Source organism: Pleurodeles waltl, chromosome 11, assembly GCF_031143425.1.
Source record: "Pleurodeles waltl isolate 20211129_DDA chromosome 11, aPleWal1.hap1.20221129, whole genome shotgun sequence".
NCBI classification, from domain to species: domain Eukaryota; kingdom Metazoa; phylum Chordata; class Amphibia; order Caudata; family Salamandridae; genus Pleurodeles; species Pleurodeles waltl.
In genome coordinates this window covers 69,725,122-69,748,414 of record NC_090450.1, presented here as the reverse complement: position 1 = coordinate 69,748,414, position 23,293 = coordinate 69,725,122, and the positions used below count along the sequence as shown (strand labels likewise).

Genomic DNA, 23,293 nt, shown 5'->3' with positions numbered 1-23,293 from the left:
CTTCTTCTAGACTGTCCTCATCATAATCCAGTTCCTCTATTCCGTCAAACCCTTCCTCCACTGCAGACAGGGCGTCCCCAAAAACCCTTGCCTGCACCTGAGCCGAGTCCACTGACCGCCGCGCAGATCCTGTAAAGGCCTTACCAGGTTGTCGCTCTCGCAGAGAAACTGGGACGGAGGCGCAGAACCTACTCCGCCCCCTGCGGAAACCCCCTTGGTCGCTATCCCGGCGTACGCAACTTCTCTAGGCGTCCTCCGGCCGGCCGCGCTGGGCCCCACCATCACTTCTTCCTGGGGTCCTCGGCCACCCCTGACCCGCCAGGTCCTGACGCAGCCGATCATCACCCTGCCACAAAAATCCTGGAGTGCCGGTAAATGCTACTTGCCAGGAGCTCCCCGCCCCTTCCCAAACCTCCCAATCCCCTAATAGCTCAACCTCCCCTTCCTCACCCTCCTCTACTGTGTCCTCCTCTAATCCCCTGACCTCCCCCGTCACTAAAACTCTCCTGGTATCCCGCCCATGCATAGGTGCGGCGAGGAGGGAGCACATGCAAGGTAATTCCATCCTTGTCTACCCCCCAGGCTTCCCCTTCCTCACCATCACTCCACTCCCAACTCGCAGGCCCCTCAGCCCCCCTTGCCTCGTCAGCCCCTGCTGACATGCCTGATGACTCTCTATCCCCCCCCAAGCCTGACCTCCACCCACGTGGGCCTGCCTCCCTGTACCCAACAGTCCTGAAAACCCCTCCTCTTCCTGGCCTGCCGGGGCCCCAGCTTGCCTAGGGGCCCCGGGCCCCCCGACCCGTGACACCTGCACTACGGGCTGATCCGCCCTTTTTTTTACAGTGGCACGAAGCCGCAACCACGCGGCTCCGTGTAGCTCCCCTCATTCTCCCCGGGGGAGGGGCCCGGGCTGAGGGCGCGCGGGCCACCGACAATCGCGGCCTCCATGCACCCTGGCCCCAGCTGATAACAGCACAGCTTCCTGGTGCAGGCGTGCACCCCGGGGGAGTCCCCCGGGCACGAAAACAAGCCCCGCGCAGCCACGGGGACACAAGGGGGGCGGCCCTCTGAAGCGCCAAGGCCCTCCAGTGGCCCCGCATAACCGCGCCTCCAGCCCTGCCCCTGTACCTCCCTCCGCCCCTCCTCCTTACCGCCTGCCTGTCGTCGGAAGCCCGCGATGAGGAGCAGGCAATCACTGCTGCCGCCACGCCGCCGGAGGCCCGTCGCGGTGGGCGCGACGGGTCCTCCACGCCCTCCTTCAGGATATCCAGACGCCTCCTGCAGCTTCCTCTCTGCCATGGTCCGGAACGATCAGGTGCGTCACAAACACCCGCCTAAGTTCTTCTAATGGACTCCGTTAACTTTCACCGCTTCCCTCCTCTACGTCTTCCTTCTTTCTTTTTTTTTTTTATATATATATTTTTTTTATATATAACTGCTAAACTACCTCACGCTATCCGACTACCTACACTGACAAAAATCCCCTACCAACCGGCCACCGTGTCGCTCCAAACAAAATGGTGCCGACATCTAAAATGGCAGGATTAAATACCTGCCGCCACATAGCCCAAAAAGCGCCCAATGGCACCCGTGGACTATACCACTTCCCCAAATCTCCCGGGGGGTGACCTCATTCTTCAGCGGTCCCCCCGGGGCCTCCTTGGAAACATAGAACCTATAAAATTAAATATTCTTGCACATTAACTTAAATTGATATCATATATTCATTTTTTTCAAAAATGTTTAATTATTTATACATACTATTTTTTTAAAATAGTTTCTAATAATCCTAACAGCTGTACAATTTTTATTTTTATTTAATAATTTTACTGTTTAACACAATTTTTAAAGTTTAATTTAAATATACATTTTATATATGTTTATTTTGAAATGGTATACTAATATAAAATGATTTATAGTTAGATATAGATTTTTGGTTGAACGTAGCTAAGACAAAAGACAAATTGTGGGCTTACCGAGAACATACAGGGGTTTGCAACTCACCCATTCCTTACCATTGGTTTACCCATCCATCACTCTGGTTTGCTTGCTTTTTATTGGATGGGTTTCTTTATTGCATTCTATTCATCTTGTGTCTGTCCCTCCCATGGAGCATAGCCTCTTTACCATCTCTTTGATTGCCTGGCTTCTATGCTTCCTCTGCTTGCTTTTAGTAAACTACTTATTTTCTTTCCGTTTAAGCACTCCATGAGAATGCTTGTGTTTCCCCAACTGTCATCATTGTGTGCTTTTCTCACACCATCTGCATTGCTCTCTCTCACCTATGTGCTTCTCATCCCTGTCCACACTCTTGTCGTTCTCTCTCGCCTGTGTGCTTCCATGCCTATGCTTCACATTGCTCTCTTTTGCCCATATTCTCTTCGTAATGTTGCTCCTCCCCCTGCAATGCTGCTTCTTCCCCGCCTACTGTTTTGCGTCATGCCCCTGACCACAATGTTGCTTCATACCCATTCCCACAGACTCCAATGTGCTCCCCACTATTATTTTTAACTTGTTTTAAAGCACTTTTGTACAATATTTTTAAAGAGGACTACTTTATTTTACATCTTGGTTTCAGCGAATTAAAAAAAGCATGTGGCCTTTTGTAAGTAGGCATATGGGTGCTGAACGCATGTGCGTGCCTACAAAATGACACAGTGGCCAGGTCATTGTGAAACTGTCTTTTGCCATGCTGTATACGTGAAAAAAAATTGGTATAGGTATTAGGTCTTAAAGGTGCGAACTATTGGCTTTTCCAATTCTTGTTGATACTTAAAACTATATTATATATAGGTATGTATGCATGTATAGATAGATAGATAGATAGATAGATAGATAGATAGATAGATAGATAGATAGATAGATAGATAGATAGATAGATAGATAGATAGATAGATAGATAGATAGATAGATAGATTTTAATTAGTTTATATTATGTCCTATGGGGTGTCTTTTCTGCATCCCTGCCTCGATTACTTTTTATGGGAATGAATTGCAGTACCTCAACTGTAATTCTGGTCTTACTCCAGGGCTGAACTGGAATAAATGTAATACCTTTATGGCTGTAGCTACCTTAGATGTTTGGTTTGTGAACAGCAATAGCCTTACCCATTTGTAAGTGTGTATTTGTGTTTCAATGACCCTCTGTTAACCACTTCCCTACCCTTCCCTAAATACTTCCTATTTAGGTGTAAATAATCCCCATTTTGCTGTATCTCTTCATGATTCTTACTACAAAAACGTGGGCCTACGTGTATGGTGATCTCCACACTTTTATTTGGAGACTGCCACATATAAAAGATAGGCGTGGTGAAAGCCTCTGTACTTAGGTTAGTGAACAATATTTTGTGGCACATGAGGAGTAGTGCTGTAGGAATACTTCTCTTACTATGAAGTGCAAATTGGAAATAAGCCCCATAGTATACCATTGAGAAGCTCATTCAGATTGAAACTTTGAATGACACCTGCCAGTGCCTTGATCTAGGATAAAGGGAGTGTTAATAATTGTAAGAACCCCCTTTAGTCCCACGTTTCATGTAGTAATTTGACTTGTTAAGAAGAAAAAGCAATTAACATAATCAAAACATAGAATGATCACAAAAACATAGTGTTCTATTCAAGATGTTATGTCCAGGGCTCCGTGTTCCACAATTAACAGCATAAATTATTTATTTCATCTACCTGCAGCACTTTTTGTGTGCCTGGATCCTCCATTTCAGAATTAATGATTCACAGCATCTCAAACTGATCAACAGGAAATGCCACAATTGGATGTGTGCTTATATTTAGCCATCTAAAGCTTCTTTGCAAATAAGCAGCAAAACAGCAGGAAAGAGGCAAACCACTTTCCTGGTATTCTTTTTGATCTGATGTAAGCAGCATCTTTAATCACGGTAAATATGAATTATATATTGAACACTGTGCACCACCTTTAATTGTCTGTATCTGACGTTATCTACTAATAAAGATCTAATTAACATACCAGAATATGTTTGCATTATTTTTTAGTTCCTGTAGAACAATGAGACTGTTCAGCAGTTGTATGTCCTTTCATCTTTGACATACTATGGAGGCTTCTTAGAAAGGAGGAAAAATTCACTGTACTGGTGCTGTACAATTTTCCACTGAGTAACTAATGCAGAATTAGCATTCCCACCAGGAGGTGAGTGCCAAAGCTAATCTGTACACCAGTTGGTCACTACTTATGTCATTTGTGCACTGATCTGTGGTGCAAATCGAGGTTCCTTATTGAATTATAAATCGGAAAGTATTAGGAAGGACTACACAATTGTGAGACCAACAACAAGAGAGATCAGTAAGCGTTTACACCCATTAATATTGGGTGGCAGACACAAATTAAAAAACCCTTAATTTTCCATAGATAGGAATGACATAAATGATGCAGTTATGTATGAAACGTATCACATTTTCTCCCACTGTCCTTTGGATACACAACTTCATATTTACGTTCTACTCTCACCTCCCAAATCAACTCCAACTTGTATTTCACCTTGAATCTCATTCTTTTGTTTTCCTGAGTTAGTGTCTGAATTGACTGCACTGGTGCCCCTCCTCTCAGAGCCGTAGCTTCAGCGGGGATGTTTGGGGTGTTACACCCCCTAATAAATCTATTTTCTTATAGTCGGGTACAGGTGCTTTCAGTCAGATATTGTGAGATGTCAGTCTGATTTCAGCAGGAATTGTGACATGCACTCAAACAAAAAATGCACACACCACTCTGGGCCTGATTATGACTTTGGTGATCCCACCACAAGACCGTCAAAGCCATGGGGAGGACTCCACCACGATAGTGGTGGCATCCCCTGTGCGTATTACAATATTCCCGATAAGGTATGTCCGACAGGAACATTGCAATATGCGTTCCCGCCAGGCTGACCATGCTAGGATATTGGCCTCGGCTCCATTACACTACAGCACCCAGAAAGTACGCATTCCAAGAGTGCCATGTCCCCCTGTGGCCCCCGGCACTGGCTTACCACCAGCCTTTTTGTGCCAAGGTCATGGCTGGCGACATCAGGATCTGTGATCCTGGCGGGTATGGCGGTTTTTAGGCAGGTCTGCCTGCTTCAGTCGTAATTGGGCAGTCAGACTGTCCAGAGTGTGTTAGTCTGGCCGTCAATATGAGTGTGGATAATAACAACTATCTGGTACTCCTCCAACCTAAACTAGACACTAAGCCTCTCATTATGAGTTTGGTGGATGGGAAAGCCGGTCTGCCAAAATCCGAACAGGGTAGCCGCTGCCATAGTGGAGACCATCCCGCCGGACCTATTAGCAGTCTCCCGCTACGCCGGTGGACTGAAACCTCTGTTTCCGCCTACCGGCCTAGCAGGAAATAGGCTGTAGCATTGTCTCCGGCTCGTAATCAAGCCAGCGGCAATGCTGCAGCCCGCAGGATGTACAAACACCCTCGCAATGTTCACTCTCTGCAGGGCAGACAGTGAACATTGCGAGGGTGCTTGGCAGTGGGACCCCTGCACTGCCTATGCTCAGGGCATGGTCAATGCAGGGACCCCCCTGTGGACCCCAGCACCTGTTCCCCACCAGCCTGTTCATGGCGGTGAAACCACCATGAAAAGGCTGGTGGAGAATGGGGTCGTAATCCGCAGGGCAGTGCTGCATGTGACTCTGCCCTGTCAGATTACAATCCCCGCCACCGTCAGGCTGTCGTGATCACCAATGCCACAGTTACTGGTGGAACCCATGCGGTCTAACCTCCAGGTCTGTATGTGATGGTCGGACCACAACAGCAGTGGCTGTCCTGACCACCACCGCAAGGACGACAGTCTGAAGACCGCCAACCTCGTAAAGAGGCCCTAGGTGTTTTCTTCTTTAAGGATAGTACCCTCTGATTCCCAGACAAATGGGCAGGCTGTCTGATGGTTATGCTGCAAAGTGCTAACTAAAGGTATCTGGTTGTGCTGGATCAGAATAAAGTAAAGGCCAACCACGCACCAGACCAAAATTGACCTGCTGAGGAATTTATCTTATGTCCTTGGTGTGCAGTCTGCATGGCATTGCTTTGCAAGGTTTCTCTTAATCTGACATAGGTTCTGATAAAGCTATGAGGCAAGGCTTTGCAAGTCAGTGTATCACTCTGCATCAGTTCCTTTTGTTATTTAAATGCTTTTTATTAATACTTTTTGGATATGGCACATCAAATAGATACATGAAGATTAAATAGATGGTACAAGGGGATAACAAAACACAAAAAAGCAGTCAGGGTGAGATCCAAATATACTTGAAATGTCATTACATTGTTAAGTTATTTTCCAGTCAACTTCTAACAGTTCATTCAACAAAGTAAAATGAGTAAATCATTATTGCATGGCTAAGGTATATAAAATAACAGTGACCTACGGCTGCATGATTGCTAAAGTGCTAGAAAAAATCTTCTGAGCAGTTGGGCTAAATTAATCCATTCTTGGATATAAAATTCCACAAGTATTCACATCTTGATATAAAAGTTAAATTCAGGACCTGGCAGTAGTAAGAGATCTCCATCCGGAAACATTCACTTTCAAGTAAAGATTCCAACCCAAAACTGCCATCTATTGATTCCCCCCTCTTCGAAACTTAAAGTGCAGATGATAAATGATAATAAAAGTGATTAGCATGCCAAAAAGTGCTCGGGGTGATTGCTGGACAACCAGTAGTCTGATCAAAACCTGGAAGATCTAGATGGGGACCTCCAGAAAGACAAAAATTCTCCAGCTTGGCAACCCACCCAATCTAGAAGTGGTCCCCAAATCTTCTTCCCCTTGTGCTCATAAAGTGCAACCTTCAAAAATAAATACTGAAAAAAAACACCCTTGCCATTGATGGAAAGATGGGGATTGGGAATCAAGCCAGGCAACAGCCACACAGATATGTAACACCGCCATAGCAATAAATATTAAAAACTCACCGCCAGTGGCACTTGTTGCCTCCGATTCCCTCAAAAGCATAATTTGAGGGGTAAAGACCAAATCAGTGTTTAAGATATCCCCCCAAAGTTTGGATACGTCTGACTTGAACTTATCCAGCTTGGGGCAAGTAGAGAACATATGTATTGAATTCGCTTCCCTAGCTAGGCACTGTAGGTAGCATATCCCCACTGTAGCACCCCACTTGGTGATCCTGCCAGGGGTAAAATGTAAGCCAAAAGATGATTTATAGTGCTGTGCCTGCAATCCTGAGGAACACAGTATAATACGACTAAGCTCTAGGGACTTGTAAAATAGAAATTCCCAGAGTCCAGTCTCCCCTGCCATTACTGTGTTTCTCAAGGACGTCAGGCCTAATTGAAAATTTGATATATGAGGCTAACAGGGAATTCCTGTGGCCCTTGCAGCAATTCCAGGAGCACGTTTTTCGAGAACCCAGCTGCCTTGCCAAATTTCCTATGAAAAAAATCACAAATTTGTAGATATTTTAAAAAATCTCAGCGATTCAATTCAAACCTCTTGTGAAGTTCGTCAAATGATGCCAGGCTGGAGGCTTGATAAAAATGTCCTAGTTTCAACATTCCCTGTCCCCACCACCTTTCTAGGCAGGCATCATTAAAATTATTGGTTAGCAGCGGGTTCATATATACTGGAGTATACCAATCACGTCTGCAGGGCTGGCTTTCTTCTGCCACGCTAAACAGTTCTGAAAGACAGCACCAAGTACTTTAAAGCAGACCTTCTTGTAGTAATTGGTCTCCATAAACCTTAAAAGGCAGCCTTTAGCCTCTGGTCTGATTAAAAGATGATAGACATCTGGTGTGTGCTATTGGAGTCCTTGCCATTCACGTCTGTTATCGATAATTGGTCCCATCTATTGGAGTGCAGCAACAAGCTGATATAACTTTAAATTCGGAAGTGCCAAGCCACCCTGTTACCTGGGTAACAGCAAACATTTTATCGCCCTCCTCGTTTTACCATACGACCATGTGAATGTGGAGATAATAGCCTCCATCATTTTAAAGCAAGAGTTCTCAAATTCTTTTGGGGTAGCCCGGAAGACATACAAAACCTTCAGCAAAATAACATTTTAATCAAATTTCAGCAGCCTATGATAGATAGCTGTAGATTATTCAATTTCTCAAAATCTTGTTTAACCTTCCCAACTATCGGAGCAAGATTCAGCTTGACTATCTGATCAACATTAGCACCGACTCAGGTGCCTATATACACCGCATGTTCAACTACCAGAGCATCTTGAGTATTGGTTTGGAAGTTCACAAAAATATGTGTCCTATTGCTATTTAACAAATACCCTGAGAACTTCCTGAATTTAGCGGCTGCCATCTCTATTGCCAGCATGGCTGAATCTGGGTCAGTGTCCCAACTGCCCCATCGTATGCTAGAATTGTCATATCCCACCCAAGGCAATATACCAGAGGTGTTGATTGATTAGTCTCCAGATTGCTGATAAAGGGATCAATGTATAATGCAAAGAGAAGGGAGAGCAAGGGCATTCTGTATAGGTCCATACTATCCCCCATCATCTGTAGCCAGGCCATTGACTTATGATAAATAGCCTGTACTGCCTTAATGTAGCGTGTCCCTAACCCAAACTAGCCCATGACCTTCCAGAGATATTGCCAATTGACCCTGTTGAATGCCTTTTCTGCATCGAACAGGGCCATAGCCATGGGCTCGTTTGCAACCTCAGCTTCATCAAAAAGCACAATAGCCTGGATAATGTGATCAGTAGTGTCCCTGTCTGGAATAAAGTTGATTAGCAGACACTAATTTGGCAATAATATTGGCACAGTCTAGAAGCCAACATTTTGGAATAGGTCTCTGAGTCACTGTTTATTGAAGTTATGGATCCTAGGATCCCAGATCAGAATGAGCCTTCCCTTTCTTCAAGAAAACAACAATGTTGGCAACCAATCAAGACTCCAGAGGCCTCTGACCCTGTTGTATACATAGGAAAAGCTAAAGCAAAAACGGAAGAAGAAACGTACCAAAGGTCTTATAGAATTAAAGTGGAATTTGATCAGTTCCTGCAGCCTTCCTCGATGGTAGTTCAGAAAGAGCACTGGTTCCATTGCACTGTGCAGTGAGGCATAGTGGGGCATTGCGTGGCTCGGCATCAATCCTGGTGAGGTTGGAAGCTGTGTGGCGAGGTCTTGCGAGGCTTTGCATCACTCACCGTCGGTTTCAATGATGCTTGCAGTTGTGTGGCTAGGCTTTGCGGGACTTCATGTTGCTTCGTGCTACATTTGGTGTTATTTTCTGTTAGGCCAGGAGGAGTTCTATCTGAAGCTAGTCAAGAGTCACTTCAGCATGGGATGAAGGGGGCAGGACCAGTCTTCCTTCCCAGACAGCAGGGCAGGCCTCAAGCAGGTCCAATTACAGGCCAAGCCAGCTCCAGTGCAGCAGCTCAGGTGGGCAGTCCTGATGTTGTAGTGTCCACAGGTGCAGGACTGTACTCCAGAAGGAGTCTGAGGGTACTATTTTTATACCTGATGCCAGCTTTTAAGTGGATGAAACCTCTAGAGTTTTCCCCTACAGATGTGTCTGGTATTTCATGCCTCCTTGTGATGGTCCAAGTCTGTCTGCAGGCACAATAGGCTAGTGGGAAGCTCTGTGTGTGTGAGCTGAGGCAGGGTCTTTGAAGTGCAAGCAGGGATGTGCACAGCTTCACCCCATCCTGATTGGATGACCAATCCTGCTAATACCCAGTCCCTCTGTGTATTCCTTTGAGGCAGATATACAGTAAAGGGCAACTGCCAACAACACCTAGTCATGGGCCCTAGGAAGCAGGCTGCAGGCACCAGTTAGGATAAAAAAGCCAACTTCCCAAAAGTGCAATTTTTCAGAATTGTGACATAAAAATCCGACTTTACCATTAAAGAGCATTTTAAATTACAATCCTGAAGACACCAATCATGACATTCCTACCTGCTTCCCAACAAAAGTATTCAGTTATTAAATGTAATAAGGTAACCAAAATGTATCCTATGGAAGAGATGAGCCTCAGAGTACTGAAAAACGAATTTGAGTGTTTTTCACTACCAGGACATTTAAAACTTAAAAGTACATGTCCAATTTTTTAGAAAATAAGCACCCTGCTCTATGGGCTGTCTAGCTCATTACTTCGGGATGACTTATACGTAATAAAAGCTGAGTTTTAGGCCTGGCAAAGGGTTTATTTTGCCAAGTAGTCTAAGTAGTGTAATACTACATACAGGCTATAATGGCAGGTATGAGACATGTTTAAGATGGCTACTTAAATGGGTAGCACAATAAGTGCTGCAGGCCCACTAGAAGCATTTCATTTACAGGTACTAGGTACACATAGTACCACCTTTCTAGGGTCCTATAAGCAAATTAAATGTGGCAATTGGGTGTAAGCTGGTTTTACAATGTTTAAAGGAGAGAACACGAGTACTGTAGAACTGGTTAGCTATGATAAAGTGAGCAGAGTCCTAAGGACAACAAAAACGAATTCAACAAAACAGGAGAGGTGAAAGCAAAACGTTTGGTTGTAATCCTGAGAGAGGCCCAAGCCCTACAATCTAGGACAGTGGAATTATGTGATTTTGTGGCCAGAGTATTATCTGCCTAATAATGGATTTGCAGAAGTTTCCAGATAATCTATCATCTGCTGCATAATCAGTAGATTGCAACACAAATGTGTCTAGTTCATGCAGATCAAAAGTTACTAAAACTGTGTCTACCTGTGTTGCCACAAAGTGGGATATCTTCACAAAGGTTCACCTTTCACCTTTCTTTTGCTTCTTGCTGTATTTTGGTTTTAAGATGATGCTAGTAAAGTCACAATATTGCCCAGACAGTCGTAGCACGTGTAAAAACGACAAACTCCTAAAGTAATACAATTACAAAATGTGCCGCATTACACCGCATAATTTGCCTCTTCTAGATGCATAATTTACCCAACACTTCCTCATAATTCCAGTGGACCTCATTACAACATGCTAATTGTAAATGTTATCCCCCTTTCCCAGCTTGCAGGCAGTAGATGTGTGTTATTTACCGGCCAGATTTTATCTTACTCATTAAATTCCGGAAGTAATGCCTGCTTACTCCTGTGTTATTCAGGAAGCTGGTTTCCTTGAGTTATGTATGCCTTAGCTAGGGGTTTGCCGATCTGCCTGCTTCAGTTTGGGGTGATAACAAGGTGAAGGCAGAAGCTAATTCAGCCACAAAGCGTAAACTGCCCATCCCAGTGGGTTGTGCATCCCATGTCGTCCCCTCTGCATCACATTTTACTAAGGAGCTACCACAATCCACCAGTTTCTCTGGTGTGACGGTGGAGCGGGTTTGGCTGGTCAGTAGAGCGCAGTTTTCACTCTGCAAATGGTTTGGAAAAAGGCAGGTTTGGGCTCATCGCGACGGCTCAGCATCCTGTGATTCTGGGCCAATGGCTTAATCTCGATGTCACTAGGAATGAATTCCACCTTCTGTAATATTAACAGGTTGTCATGTAAAGCGCTCTAATGTCCTCGGGCTAAGTTCACGCTGCATAAAACTGTAAACAAAACATCGGTATCCAAGAAAGGATTTTACGGGTTGTGACCAAACCAAGTTGCTCTGTACCTGTGTCAGCCGACCACATCGGACATCCAGTGATGAAAGTTGAAGCACTTGATCACGTGATGCACGGTGCCATGGCCATTGTGATGAGCCAGATGTTTAATTTAGAAAGGATCTGCAATAGGTCAGACCCTGTTAAGTAGGGCACTCACAGAGAAGAATAAAGTAATAAACTGGTTATAACTCCCGGGACTTGCTACATTGGATCTCTCTGCCATCTGCCCCACAAAGTCATAGCATTGCTAGGGTTTAGTGGCCGTTCTATGCGTAATTGAAGGTGACCTGTGTGACCTAAGAAAATCCGTGGATGATTGCAAAGCATCCATGTCATTCAAATAAAAATAATAACTCTGCTGCCTTGGTTGCAGGGTGCTATGAGATCTTTCCTGTGGGAGGCATAGTCAGTGAGCAGCTACACTCGTGTTATCAATAAATAAATACAGCAATTGTATGTGCCTTAAGACAAGTATTGATCAACCAGAAAAACTGTGGCAATGAGTCTTCAGTTATGTATAGCAAATGATGCACCCACCTCCTGCAGAATGTGATAAAGGGCTCCTGGGTCTCCCATATCTCAGAGGTATTCATTGGCCTTGTGCTGAATGGGGGTCCCGTGGAGGGTTGGAGCCCTTTTGTACTGTATTGGCTTCTGGGTCCTGTATTACGTCCCTTTCACCTTTCAGTTTCAGTTTCAAATGTATTGTAAACGTGTACGGGATCAAACTAAGCAAATAATGACATTTAATTCATTTTTTCCTCTTTATATAGGCCATACTAGAACCTATCGATTGTCTAATTGGCACTCTACATAAAAACATAATTTATTGTTTAAACAGTTTTCATTTGAAAAATAAAACTTTTCAGGTTTTTTTTTGGAAACACATCCCATATGCCTTCAAGGAAAACGGGCTGCATTTAAGAAAAAAAGTCTGTTGCTTTATTTAAAAAGTAATCATAGATATAGTGGTCAGCTGACCCCAGCAGGCCACCATCCCTGTGATTGTAACCATTCACAATAGGTCAAACATTGCGACTTGCCTCATGAATATTGATGAGACAGGTCCATTTGCAATCCACTGTGAATCGCTAAATGTGTCTGAGACACATTGGTACATCGCAGATTGCGATTTACTAATTGCGAATTGCAGAGATTCACAATTAAGCAAGCCAAAACTGGAAACTTTGTACATCTGTCCCCGAGTCTGGTCAGCCCCACCTCACAAGAAATAAGCTAGAGAGTCAAAAATAAGTGCTGGTAGAGTGTAGATCAAAGTTATTGCTACGTGTAGTGTGCTTCCACCAGTACTGCAAAGTGTTCATTTGTTAGTTCTATTTGCCACTTCCTGTTGTTGCAATGAAAGCCATCACGTCTTCCTGACACAAGAAGTTTGTTCCAACTTTGACCCTCTCTGTGATGCCCAAGCCTTGGATTCACCACAACACCTCACTGCCTGTCTCCCCTCCGCCGCACCCATGTGGCAAGCATCTACATGTTGTCGGGAGACAGTGCATTGTAATACACGCTCTAACTTGACTGTTTTTTTTCTACAGCTATTCTTCAGCAGAGAGCCTCTACCTAGACGTAATACTCAACTCTCTTTAGCATTCAACGCCATTCAGTGTTCCACGCCATTGAATGTTTCTCTCCATGTAACAATGTAGTAGTACACTCCTTCGAACATTCCTCTCTTTGTCAAATTCTCCTCAATGCAGTATTCCACACTACAGAACATTCCTCTCTGTGGATCATTCCTTTCAATGCAGTATTCCACATTACTGATCATTCCTTTCTGTGTAATATTCATATCAATGCAGTATTCCACTCCACATATCATTCCTTTCTTTGTAACATTCCTCTCAATGCAGCATTCCACTCATTGATCATTCCTTTCTGTTTAACATTCCTCTCAATGCAGTATTCCACTCATTGATCATTCCTTTCTGTCTAACATTCCTCTCAATGCAGTATTCCACTCACTGATCATTGCTCTCTATGGAACATCCCACTCCTTGCAGTATTACACTCGAACGCATACCCCCTCCATGTAATATTTTGAACTTTCCCACTCTATGTTACATTCTTCTCCATACAATTTTGAGCTCTGTGCAACTTTCCACTCTGGTCCATTGCTTATAAAATCCCTTTAGAGTCAACTCAGCATTTCATTCTAACGATGATAAAAAGAGTGCCTATTATTTGCAGTGATGCTAAACTGTAAGTCTTTTTTCCACCCAACACATTGATGATGTAGCCTACACAACGCCCAACACCACGCCCAATGCATTGCTTGTTTTAAGAGGTTACGAAGTCTTATCTACTTTAATGGAAATACTGAGGATGTTCAGTAAGAATCCACAATGGTGTCTGTCAGAGCTACACTAGGACCTCGACCTGAGCATTTTTACTGATTTGAAAAGCAAAATAATACACAAACAATACAGAAACACACATTCTTCAATCAAGCTATGAAATATTTTTGTTGAACTCACAAATATAAAAAAAACTAAATTTAATTAAGAAGGTTAGAACTTTTCTAAATTCAATTGAGGCCACTCATCGCCCTTACTATATTCTGTTTGATGCGCTTGCATTGCTCCCACAAACCAACCTGAGGATACTAGCTAACTTTTCAGTCGCCAGTTTCAACATAGAACATATTAACATTTTCAATTGCACATTTTGCCTCTTCGTTTATGTACGCTTTAATCTATTAGTATTTCATTTTCTAAGAGTCGCAGACCCACAGAGTAGGCTTCTTGGACCCCCGGGGGACCGCCGCTTTACACTCTGGAGTCTGCGCAGTACCCACTAACGACCAGCGGTAGCACTACAGGCCCTATATAGACAAATAGTAGCATGGCAATATTTCTGTCTGTGTGATGCTTCTTAGTGTCTCCTCTCGGCTGACTTGTCTGTCTTTCTGTTTCCAGCTGGTTAATGAGCAACAAGAGAGCAGACCCCTCCTAAGCCCCTCCATTGATGACTTTCTTTGTGAAACGAAATCAGAAGCACCAGCCAGGCCAGTGACATCAAATACAGCAGGTAATTAAAGTCATTTTTTATATTGCCTTATGAAAAAATAACTAGTGATACAATGGTGTTTTCAAAAGTACTGTACTGCTGAAGGAGAGGATTTGGTTTGTGGGGAATAGTCTTACCCATTACATATATGAAATGCCTTTGACACAATTCATTTTTCACGAGTAATCAAAAGACAAATAGATAAGGGCTCCTCCTATTGTGAAACAGACACTCGAATCCCTCTTTCTATAAGGTGTCCCAGATGTGGGAAGGGAACATTTCAATTAATATAGCTTGAAAATTGAAATATTGAAAAGTTACTTACAAGTTTTGTAGTAAGGCATTCACAAAAGGGGCCCCTTCCACTTTGCAAATGTAAAAAAAACATTTTGGAGAACTAGACAGTTGTCCAAGTGACCAATGCCCACTCTCAAACAAACTTATAAAAAAAAAACCTTTTATTTTTAAATACAGTCCATTTCCTATAAGAAAAACGTGTTACAAAATATTTCCTTTATTTAAGTGTGATCAAGGACGTAGCTGGCTACTTACCTAAGGAGGCCACCAGGCCTATTATCCAGTCCAATCGAAGTCAGTCTCAATTTGTGACATACCTTTTAAATATTAAGAAGGTAGATCAGACTACATACCACTCTGATTTGGTATTTTGTGAGCCAACCTATAAATACACAGGTTGATTCTCAAAATTATTTTCCACTCGCACAAAGTTGATACATAATTTACTGCTAAGTTTTGCAAATGGAAGTTTGGTACATCTGATCCTTGCTTAAGTACATTTAAAGACATCAGTGTTGTAATACTTTTCAATGACTGGAAAATGACTGTTTGACACTATGTGGTTATTTTCTTGCAAGAGACATGGCTCACTGACCTTGTTTTTATGGATGGATATGCCACTTATTTTACACCAGCTATTCCCGGCACCATGGGCAGGACTAAGGAGGGTCTTATCACCTTTATCCCTCTAACATTCCCTGCCCAGGTTACATGGTTGAGCCTCGGCTGTATGTATTACCAGCTTATCCTCCTGCAGTGCATAACAATGCAAATGTAACTAATACACATTTACTACAATGTCTTTGATATAACAAAGGTGCAATTGGCCAGGTCACTGCTTAAGGATAGTGATAAATGCATTAGCAGCATTATAGGGAGCTATGTGGTGGTACTTTTGGTGGATTTTAATGAAGGACTTTGCCAGTTGTCCTCAGTTAACATCTGTGGGTGGGTGGATGGTGGTGGAGACCCAATCACACAGTTTGTCCATTGTCAGCTTGTGGATTAATTTAATTTAGTCCTGGTGAAATACAAACTAGTTTTTGTCTTTGATTCACTGACTTCAGAACCGGTGACCTCCCCCACTTTTGTCATATTCATTTAATTCACTTCTCACAGTCTCTGAGGGATTGGGCCTTGAACTACACTCCTGCTGGCTCACCCCTTAGCGATCATAGGCTCCTGGTTCTTTCTATCCATTCTTCCTTTTATGCTGTGTTGCACATTGTGAGTAATCCCCTCCCTTTGTCATTCTACAAGAATGAAGGGGTGATTAAGAGCTGGTCCAAGGTAAATAATGCTTCCTTTTTATCAAACCCGCTGCAATCCTGACTCCATGATTTTTTGATATATCTAAATGACAAGTATGAACAGGCGGCAGGTTAGAGCTACTTAATATCTTTGGCAGGATCTGTACCACAGCGTGAAATTGCTCTGGGTCACATTTAAACCTGGTTGAATAAATCCAGTCAATTGGTTTGATGCAAACTGTATAAAGATGCACAATGCTGGCTGGCCTTAAAAAAAACAGGGATCAAGAAACAGTGAGGAGCTGCAAGGCCTGGTACAGAAATACCCTAAGAGTTTGGAAGTACATTATAAAGGAGGAAGCGTAGCCTACCCTACTGCGGGCCAGTGAGGTCAAAGATAGCAAAGTGGTAAATTGCTACTACTTTGAGCAAAACAAGGATTCCACTGTTGACACAGTAATTCCACCTGGAGCCTGGAATGCCCATTGCACGACCCTCTTTACTGACCCGGATACCAGGGATATTTCCCCCGATGGCAAGGCTGTCGCCGGCCTACCCCAATTGCTGTCAGGCTCCCCCACGCCATCCTGATCTCTACCTGTTTCCTCTACCAACTTGGATGTCAAGTTGATGGAGGTCATACTAGCAGTATCCAGCTGTTCAACTGGGAAAGCCCCTGCCCCAAAACAGATCCCCTCCGACCTGTACAGGGAGTGCAGAATTATTAGGCAAGTTGTATTTTTGAGGATTAATTTTATTATTGAACAACAACCATGTTCTCAATGAACCCAAAAAACTCATTAATATCAAAGCTGAATATTTTTGGAAGTAGTTTTTAGTTTGTTTTTAGTTTTAGCTATGTTAGGGGGATATCTGTGTGTGCAGGTGACTATTACTGTGCATAATTATTAGGCAACGTAACAAAAAATAAATAAATACCCATTTCAATTATTTATTATTACCAGTGAAACCAATATAACATCTCAACATTCACAAATATACATTTCTGACATTCAAAAACAAAACAAAAACAAATCAGTGACCAATATAGCCACCTTTCTTTGCAAGGACACTCAAAAGCCTGCCATCCATGGATTCTGTCAGTGTTTTGATCTGTTCACCATCAACATTGCGTGCAGCAGCAACCACAGCCTCCCAGACACTGTTCAGAGAGGTGTACTGTTTTCCCTCCTTGTAAATCTCACATTTGATGATGGACCACAGGTTCTCAATGGGGTTCAGATCAGGTGAACAAGGAGGCCATGTCATTAGATTTCCTTCTTTTATACCCTTTCTTGCCAGCCACGCTGTGGAGTACTTGGACGCGTGTGATGGAGCATTGTCCTGCATAAAAATCATGTTTCACTCCAGTGATGTTGCAGCTCTGAAAAATGGCCAAACTGGTGGCAAGTGGCATCGTGGTAGCTGCACGCTTGACTTTTCTCAGTTCATGGGCAGTTATTTTGCGCCTTGGTTTTTCCACACGCTTCTTGCGACCCTGTTGACTATTTTGAATGAAACGCTTGATTGTTCGATGATCACGCTTCAGAAGCTTTGCAATTTTAAGAGTGCTGCATCCCTCTGCAAGATATCTCACTATTTTTGACTTTTCTGAGCCTGTCAAGTCCTTCTTTTGACCCATTTTGCCAAAGGAAAGGAAGTTGCCTAATAATTATGCACACCTGATATAGGGTGTTGATGTCATTAGACCACACCCCTTCTCATTACAGAGATGCAAATCACCTAATATTCTTAATTGGTAGTAGGCTTTCGAGCCTATACAGCTTGGAGTAAGACAACATGCATAAAGAGGATGATGTGGTCAAAATACTCATTTGCCTAATAATTCTGCACTCCCTGTATAAGGCCAATATCTTGTTGTGGGCCTCACGTATGACCAATGCTCTTAACAGGCCCACCGAACACCCTGTCACATGCTGTAGGAAAGTACCATCTTGCCTGGCATGCTACCCCCATTTTTCACTGTATATATGTTGTTTTAGTTGTATGTGTCACTGGGACCCTGTTCACCAGGGACCCAGTGCTCATAAGTGTGCCTGAATGTGTTACCTGTGTAGTGACTAACTGTCTCACTGAGGCTCTGCTAATCAGAACCTCAGTGGTTATGCTCTCTCATTTCTTTCTAAATTGTCACTAACAGGCTAGTGACCAATTTTACCAATTTACATTGGCTTACTGGAACACCCTTATAATTCCCTAGTATATGGTACTGAGGTACCCAGGGTATTGGGGTTCCAGGAGATCCCTATGGGCTGCAGCATTTCTTTTGCCACCCATAGGGAGCTCTGACAATTCTTACGCAGGCCTGCCACTGCAGCCTGAGTGAAATAACGTCCACGTTATTTCACAGCCATTTTACACTGCACTTAAGTAACTTATAAGTCACCTATATGTCTAACCTTTACCTGGTAAAGGTTAGGTGCAAAGTTACTTAGTGTGAGGGCACCCTGGCACTAGCCAAGGTGCCCCCACATTGTTCAGGGCCAATTCCCCGGACTTTGTGAGTGCGGGGACACCATTACACGCGTGCACTACATATAGGTCACTACCTATTTGTAGCTTCACAATGGTAACTCCGAATATGGCCATGTAACATGTCTATGATCATGGAATTGCCCCCTCTATACCATCCTGGCATAGTTGGCACAATCCCATGATCCCAGTGGTCTGTAGCACAGACCCTGGTGCTGCCAAACTGCCCTTCCTGGGGTTTCACTGCAGCTGCTGCTGCTGCCAACCCCTCAGACAGGCATCTGCCCTCCTGGGGTCCAGCCAGGCCTGGCCCAGGATGGCAGAACAAAGAACTTCCTCTGAGAGAGGGTGTTACACCCTCTCCCTTTGGAAAATGGTGTGAAGGCAGGGGAGGAGTAGCCTCCCCCAGCCTCTGGAAATGCTTTCTTGGGCACAGATGTGCCCAATTCTGCATAAGCCAGTCTACACCGGTTCAGGGGACCCCTTAGCCCTGCTCTGGCGAGAAACTGGACAAAGGAAAGGGGAGTGACCACTCCCCTGACCAGCACCTCCCCTGGGAGGTGTCCAGAGCTCCTCCAGTGTGCTCCAGACCTCTGCCATCTTGGAAACAGAGGTGCTGCTGGCACACTGGACTGCTCTGAGTGGCCAGTGCCACCAGGTGACGTCAGAGACTCCTTGTGATAGGCTCTTTCAGGTGTTGCTAGCCTATCCTCTCTCCTAAGTAGCCAAACCCTCTTTTCTGGCTATTTAGGGTCTCTGTCTCTGGGGAAACTTTAGATAACGAATGCAAGAGCTCATCCGAGTTCCTCTGCATCTCTCTCTTCACCTTCTGCCAAGGAATCGACTGCTGACCGCGCTGGAAGCCTGCAACACTGCAACAAAGTAGCAAAGACGACTACTGCAACTCTGTAACGCTGATCCTGCCGCCTTCTCGACTGTTTTCCTGGTGGTGCATGCTGTGGGGGTAGTCTGCCTCCTCTCTGCACTAGAAGCTCCGAAGAAATCTCCCGTGGGTCGACGGAATCTTCCCCCTGCAACCGCAGGCACCAAAAAGCTGCATTACCGGTCCCTTGGGTCTCCTCTCAGCACGACGAGTGAGGTCCCCCGAATCCAGCAACTCTGTCCAAGTGGCTCCCACAGTCCAGTGACTCTTCAGTCCAAGTTTGGTGGAGGTAAGTCCTTGCCTCACCTCGCTAGACTGCATTGCTGGGAACCGCGACTTTTGCAGCTACTCCGGCCCCTGTGCACTTCCGGCAGAAATCCTTCGTGCACAGCCAAGCCTGGGTCCACGGCACTCTAACCTGCATTGCATGACTTTCTAAGTTGGTCTCCGGCGACGTGGGACTCCTTTGTGTAACTTCGGGTGAGCACCATTTCACGCATCCTCATAGTGCCTGTTTCTGGCACTTCTCCGGGTGCTACCTGCTTCTAAGAGGGCTCCTTGTCTTGCTCGATGTCCCCTCTACCTCCTGGTCCAATTTGCGACCTCCTGGTCCCTCCTGGGCCACAGCAGCATCCAAAAACGCTTACCGCACGATTTGCAGCTAGCAGGGTTTGTTGGCGTTCTTTCGGCGGGAAAATACTTCTGCACGACTCTCCACGGCGAGAGGGATCTGTCCACCAAAGGGGAAGTCACTAGCCCTTTTCGTTCCTGCAGAAACCTCAGCTTCTTCTGTCCAGTAGAAGCTTCTTTGCATCCACAGCTGGCATTTCCTGGGCATAAGCCCATCTCCGACTTGCTTGTGACTTTTGGACTTGGTCCCCTTGTTCCACAGGTACCCTAGATTGGAAATCTATCATTGTTGCATTGTTGGTTTGTGTCTTTCCTGCATTATTCCTCTAACACGACTTCTTTGTCCTTAGGGGAACTTTAGTGCACTTTGCACTCACTTTTCAGGGTCTTGGGGAGGGTTATTTTTCTAACTCTCACTATTTTCTAATAGTCCCAGCGACCCTCTACAAGGTCACATAGGTTTGGGGTCCATTCGTGGTTCGCATTCCACTTTTGGAGTATATGGTTTGTGTTGCCCCTATCCCTATGTGTCCCCATTGCATCCTATTGTAACTATACATTGTTTGCACTGTTTTCTAAGACTATACTGCATATTTTTGCTATTGTGTATATATATCTTGTGTATATTTCCTATCCTCTCACTGAGGGTACACTCTAAGATACTTTGGCATATTGTCATAAAAATAAAGTACCTTTATTTTTAGTATAACTGTGTATTGTGTTTTCTTATGATATTGTGCATATGACACTAAGTGGTACTGTAGTAGCTTCACACGTCTCCTAGTTCAGCCTAAGCTGCTCTGCTAAGCTACCATTATCTATCAGCCTAAGCTGCTAGACACCCTATACACTAATAAGGGATAACTGGGCCTGGTGCAAGGTGCAAGTACCCCTTGGTACTCACTACAAGCCAGTCCAGCCTCCTACACATGCCATCATAGCTCCTATTTTTAAAAAGGCTCCCAACTAGACCTGAGTTGCTATTGCCCCATGTTACTTATCAACTCAACTGCTAAATTAATGCAAAAAATATGCTGGAACGTCTACAGACGTGGGCTAGTGAACACAATGTGCTCTCAGAGCTCCAATTTAGTTTCCATTCGGGCCAGGGAACAGTAGAGCAGCCTTTACATCTGTATCTCGTAATGAGCAACTACACAGTGGCCAAAAAGGTTACCCCTTATCTGGCATTTATGGGACTGACCTCTGCTTTTGACTCTGTTAATAGGTCAAAATTGTGGAGCATTATGCTAGGTATGGGGGTGGACCATAACATTGTTAATTTCTTAAGGGAACTCCATAACAAAGTTCCTGCCAGTGTAAGATTCTGTCCGGAGGGGAGACAACTGTTAGTTTTACTCATGCCAGGATAGTACGTCAGGGCTGTGTCTTGGCCCGGTTCATTTTGTTCACTATATGTTAATGGCCTTGAACCACAGCTTTTAGAGGCTTGTTCGAATTGCCCCCATATAGGAGATCGAAGGTACTACGCTCTGATTTATGCCAATGACATTGTTCTAATAGCGAGGATGGCCAATGGTCGGCAGCGTTTGCTGGACCGATTCTGTAGTTTTATGCTGAGTTTGGACCTGAGTGTTAACCAGGCCGAAACTCATGTTATGGCCCTTGGTGTAGGTATTAGGAAGAAGGAATGTGCGGTCTTGTAGTGAACAACAAAAAAGTTAGAACTCTACCTTCGTTTTCCTACCTCGATATCCCCTTTGATAAGCACCTTATCTGGGGCCCACTGAAAGTCTGCAAAGCTGCTGCAGCTGTCCTTAACTTTGACAATAGACCAGGTAAGAAGCCCAGTAGGGACCTACTCGCTGTTTATACAGGCAAATGTTGTGCAATTGCTTCCTATGTGGCAGGGCTGTGGGCTGTTAGCCATCAGTGGGCTGGAAACGGTTGAGAATGGTTTTAGTAAAAGATTATTATCTGCCTGTGACTATGAACATCAAGATGTGCTAAAACCACCACTAGGGTGTTGTTTTTTAGGGGGCGGACAGTAACTAACAATACATTGTGGCAATCCAGATCACACCCAGTAGATATCCTTTAGTCCTCTATAGTATGGTCACATCAGCTTACCATCTGGAGTGGGGAAAACAGACATGTGGTGTCCTTTTCCTCTTCACCCTTTCCCATAGGTAAGCATAAATGGGAAATCTTGACTAGAATATTATCAGGCTTTGCTTAAAGGCAAAGAATATATGCAAAAATATATCAGCAAATATAACAAGAATTGTGGAGTGTAAACTTTTACTGAAAGAATATTTTATTAAAAAAGTCAATACTATTCAATAAAATACTTCTTCTTTCTCAGTCTTTACTATTATGGTTTAGCAAAGGTTTTGCATCTGAAGGGCTGCAATACATCATACAATACATCGATGCGTACCTCCTTGGTGTAAGCAGAGTGCCGCAAGCCTATGCTCCTTCTATAAGAACACTGCTTGTTAATAATCTGTGTCCTTACAGGAAAAAAGCTCCCAGGCTGCTGAAATGTATGTCTCTCTGTCGTGGAGCGCTAAAGACACTACATTTGTATTGTTTCACAGGCCATCGTGAGAAATGAACCTGTGATTAGTAATGTATTGTGAGAGTAAAATCTTTATATACAAAACCTCAAAATCTAAACAAAAATAGTAAAAATTATTATATGAATATATGAGATGAAAGGATGGTATGGTATTACATGAAACATAACCAACATATTGTCATACAGTTATTTGTATAAAAAGAAAGCAAACAACATTTCCAATAAGTGATCCTGGGCTTTAGGCTATAATGAGTAAGTGGGCTGGTTCATAATTTGGGAGCATGCACAACAATTGTCCTACGACAAATCTCACAATTATCCTCATTCTGGCTGCTGGGGATAAATGTAGCGCAAAATCCACCCAGGTCAATACTATTACTGCACTGTTTTGAGTCATTGTGGTACCTCGTTTGCTAATTTGCCTGTGTAGTGGGCAATAAGGTGCGGTGACATCTGTGCAACCAGTAAATAACCAATGTATAACACTATGGGCCTTGTTACGAATCTGGCGTTCGGAAGACTGACAGACTCGGGGTAGAGATTGGACCGCCGTGGCTGTGGCGGTCTGACCATCACATTACGAACCTGGCAGTTGGACCGCCAAGAGACCACTATCTC

The 23,293-nt window shown here is 44.1% G+C and overlaps 1 protein-coding gene across 3 annotated transcripts in view; it reads left to right on the top strand.

The window, feature by feature from the left end:
- Positions 1 to 23,293, top strand: part of PEX5L (peroxisomal biogenesis factor 5 like) — a 746,879-nt gene that overhangs the window by 476,098 nt on the left and 247,488 nt on the right. For all 3 annotated transcript variants that reach the window (XM_069213089.1, XM_069213088.1, XM_069213087.1), the window contains one exon: positions 14,490 to 14,601. In XM_069213089.1, coding sequence (XP_069069190.1) covers positions 14,490 to 14,601 — 112 coding nt within the window. The remainder of the gene's footprint in view (positions 1 to 14,489; positions 14,602 to 23,293) is intronic.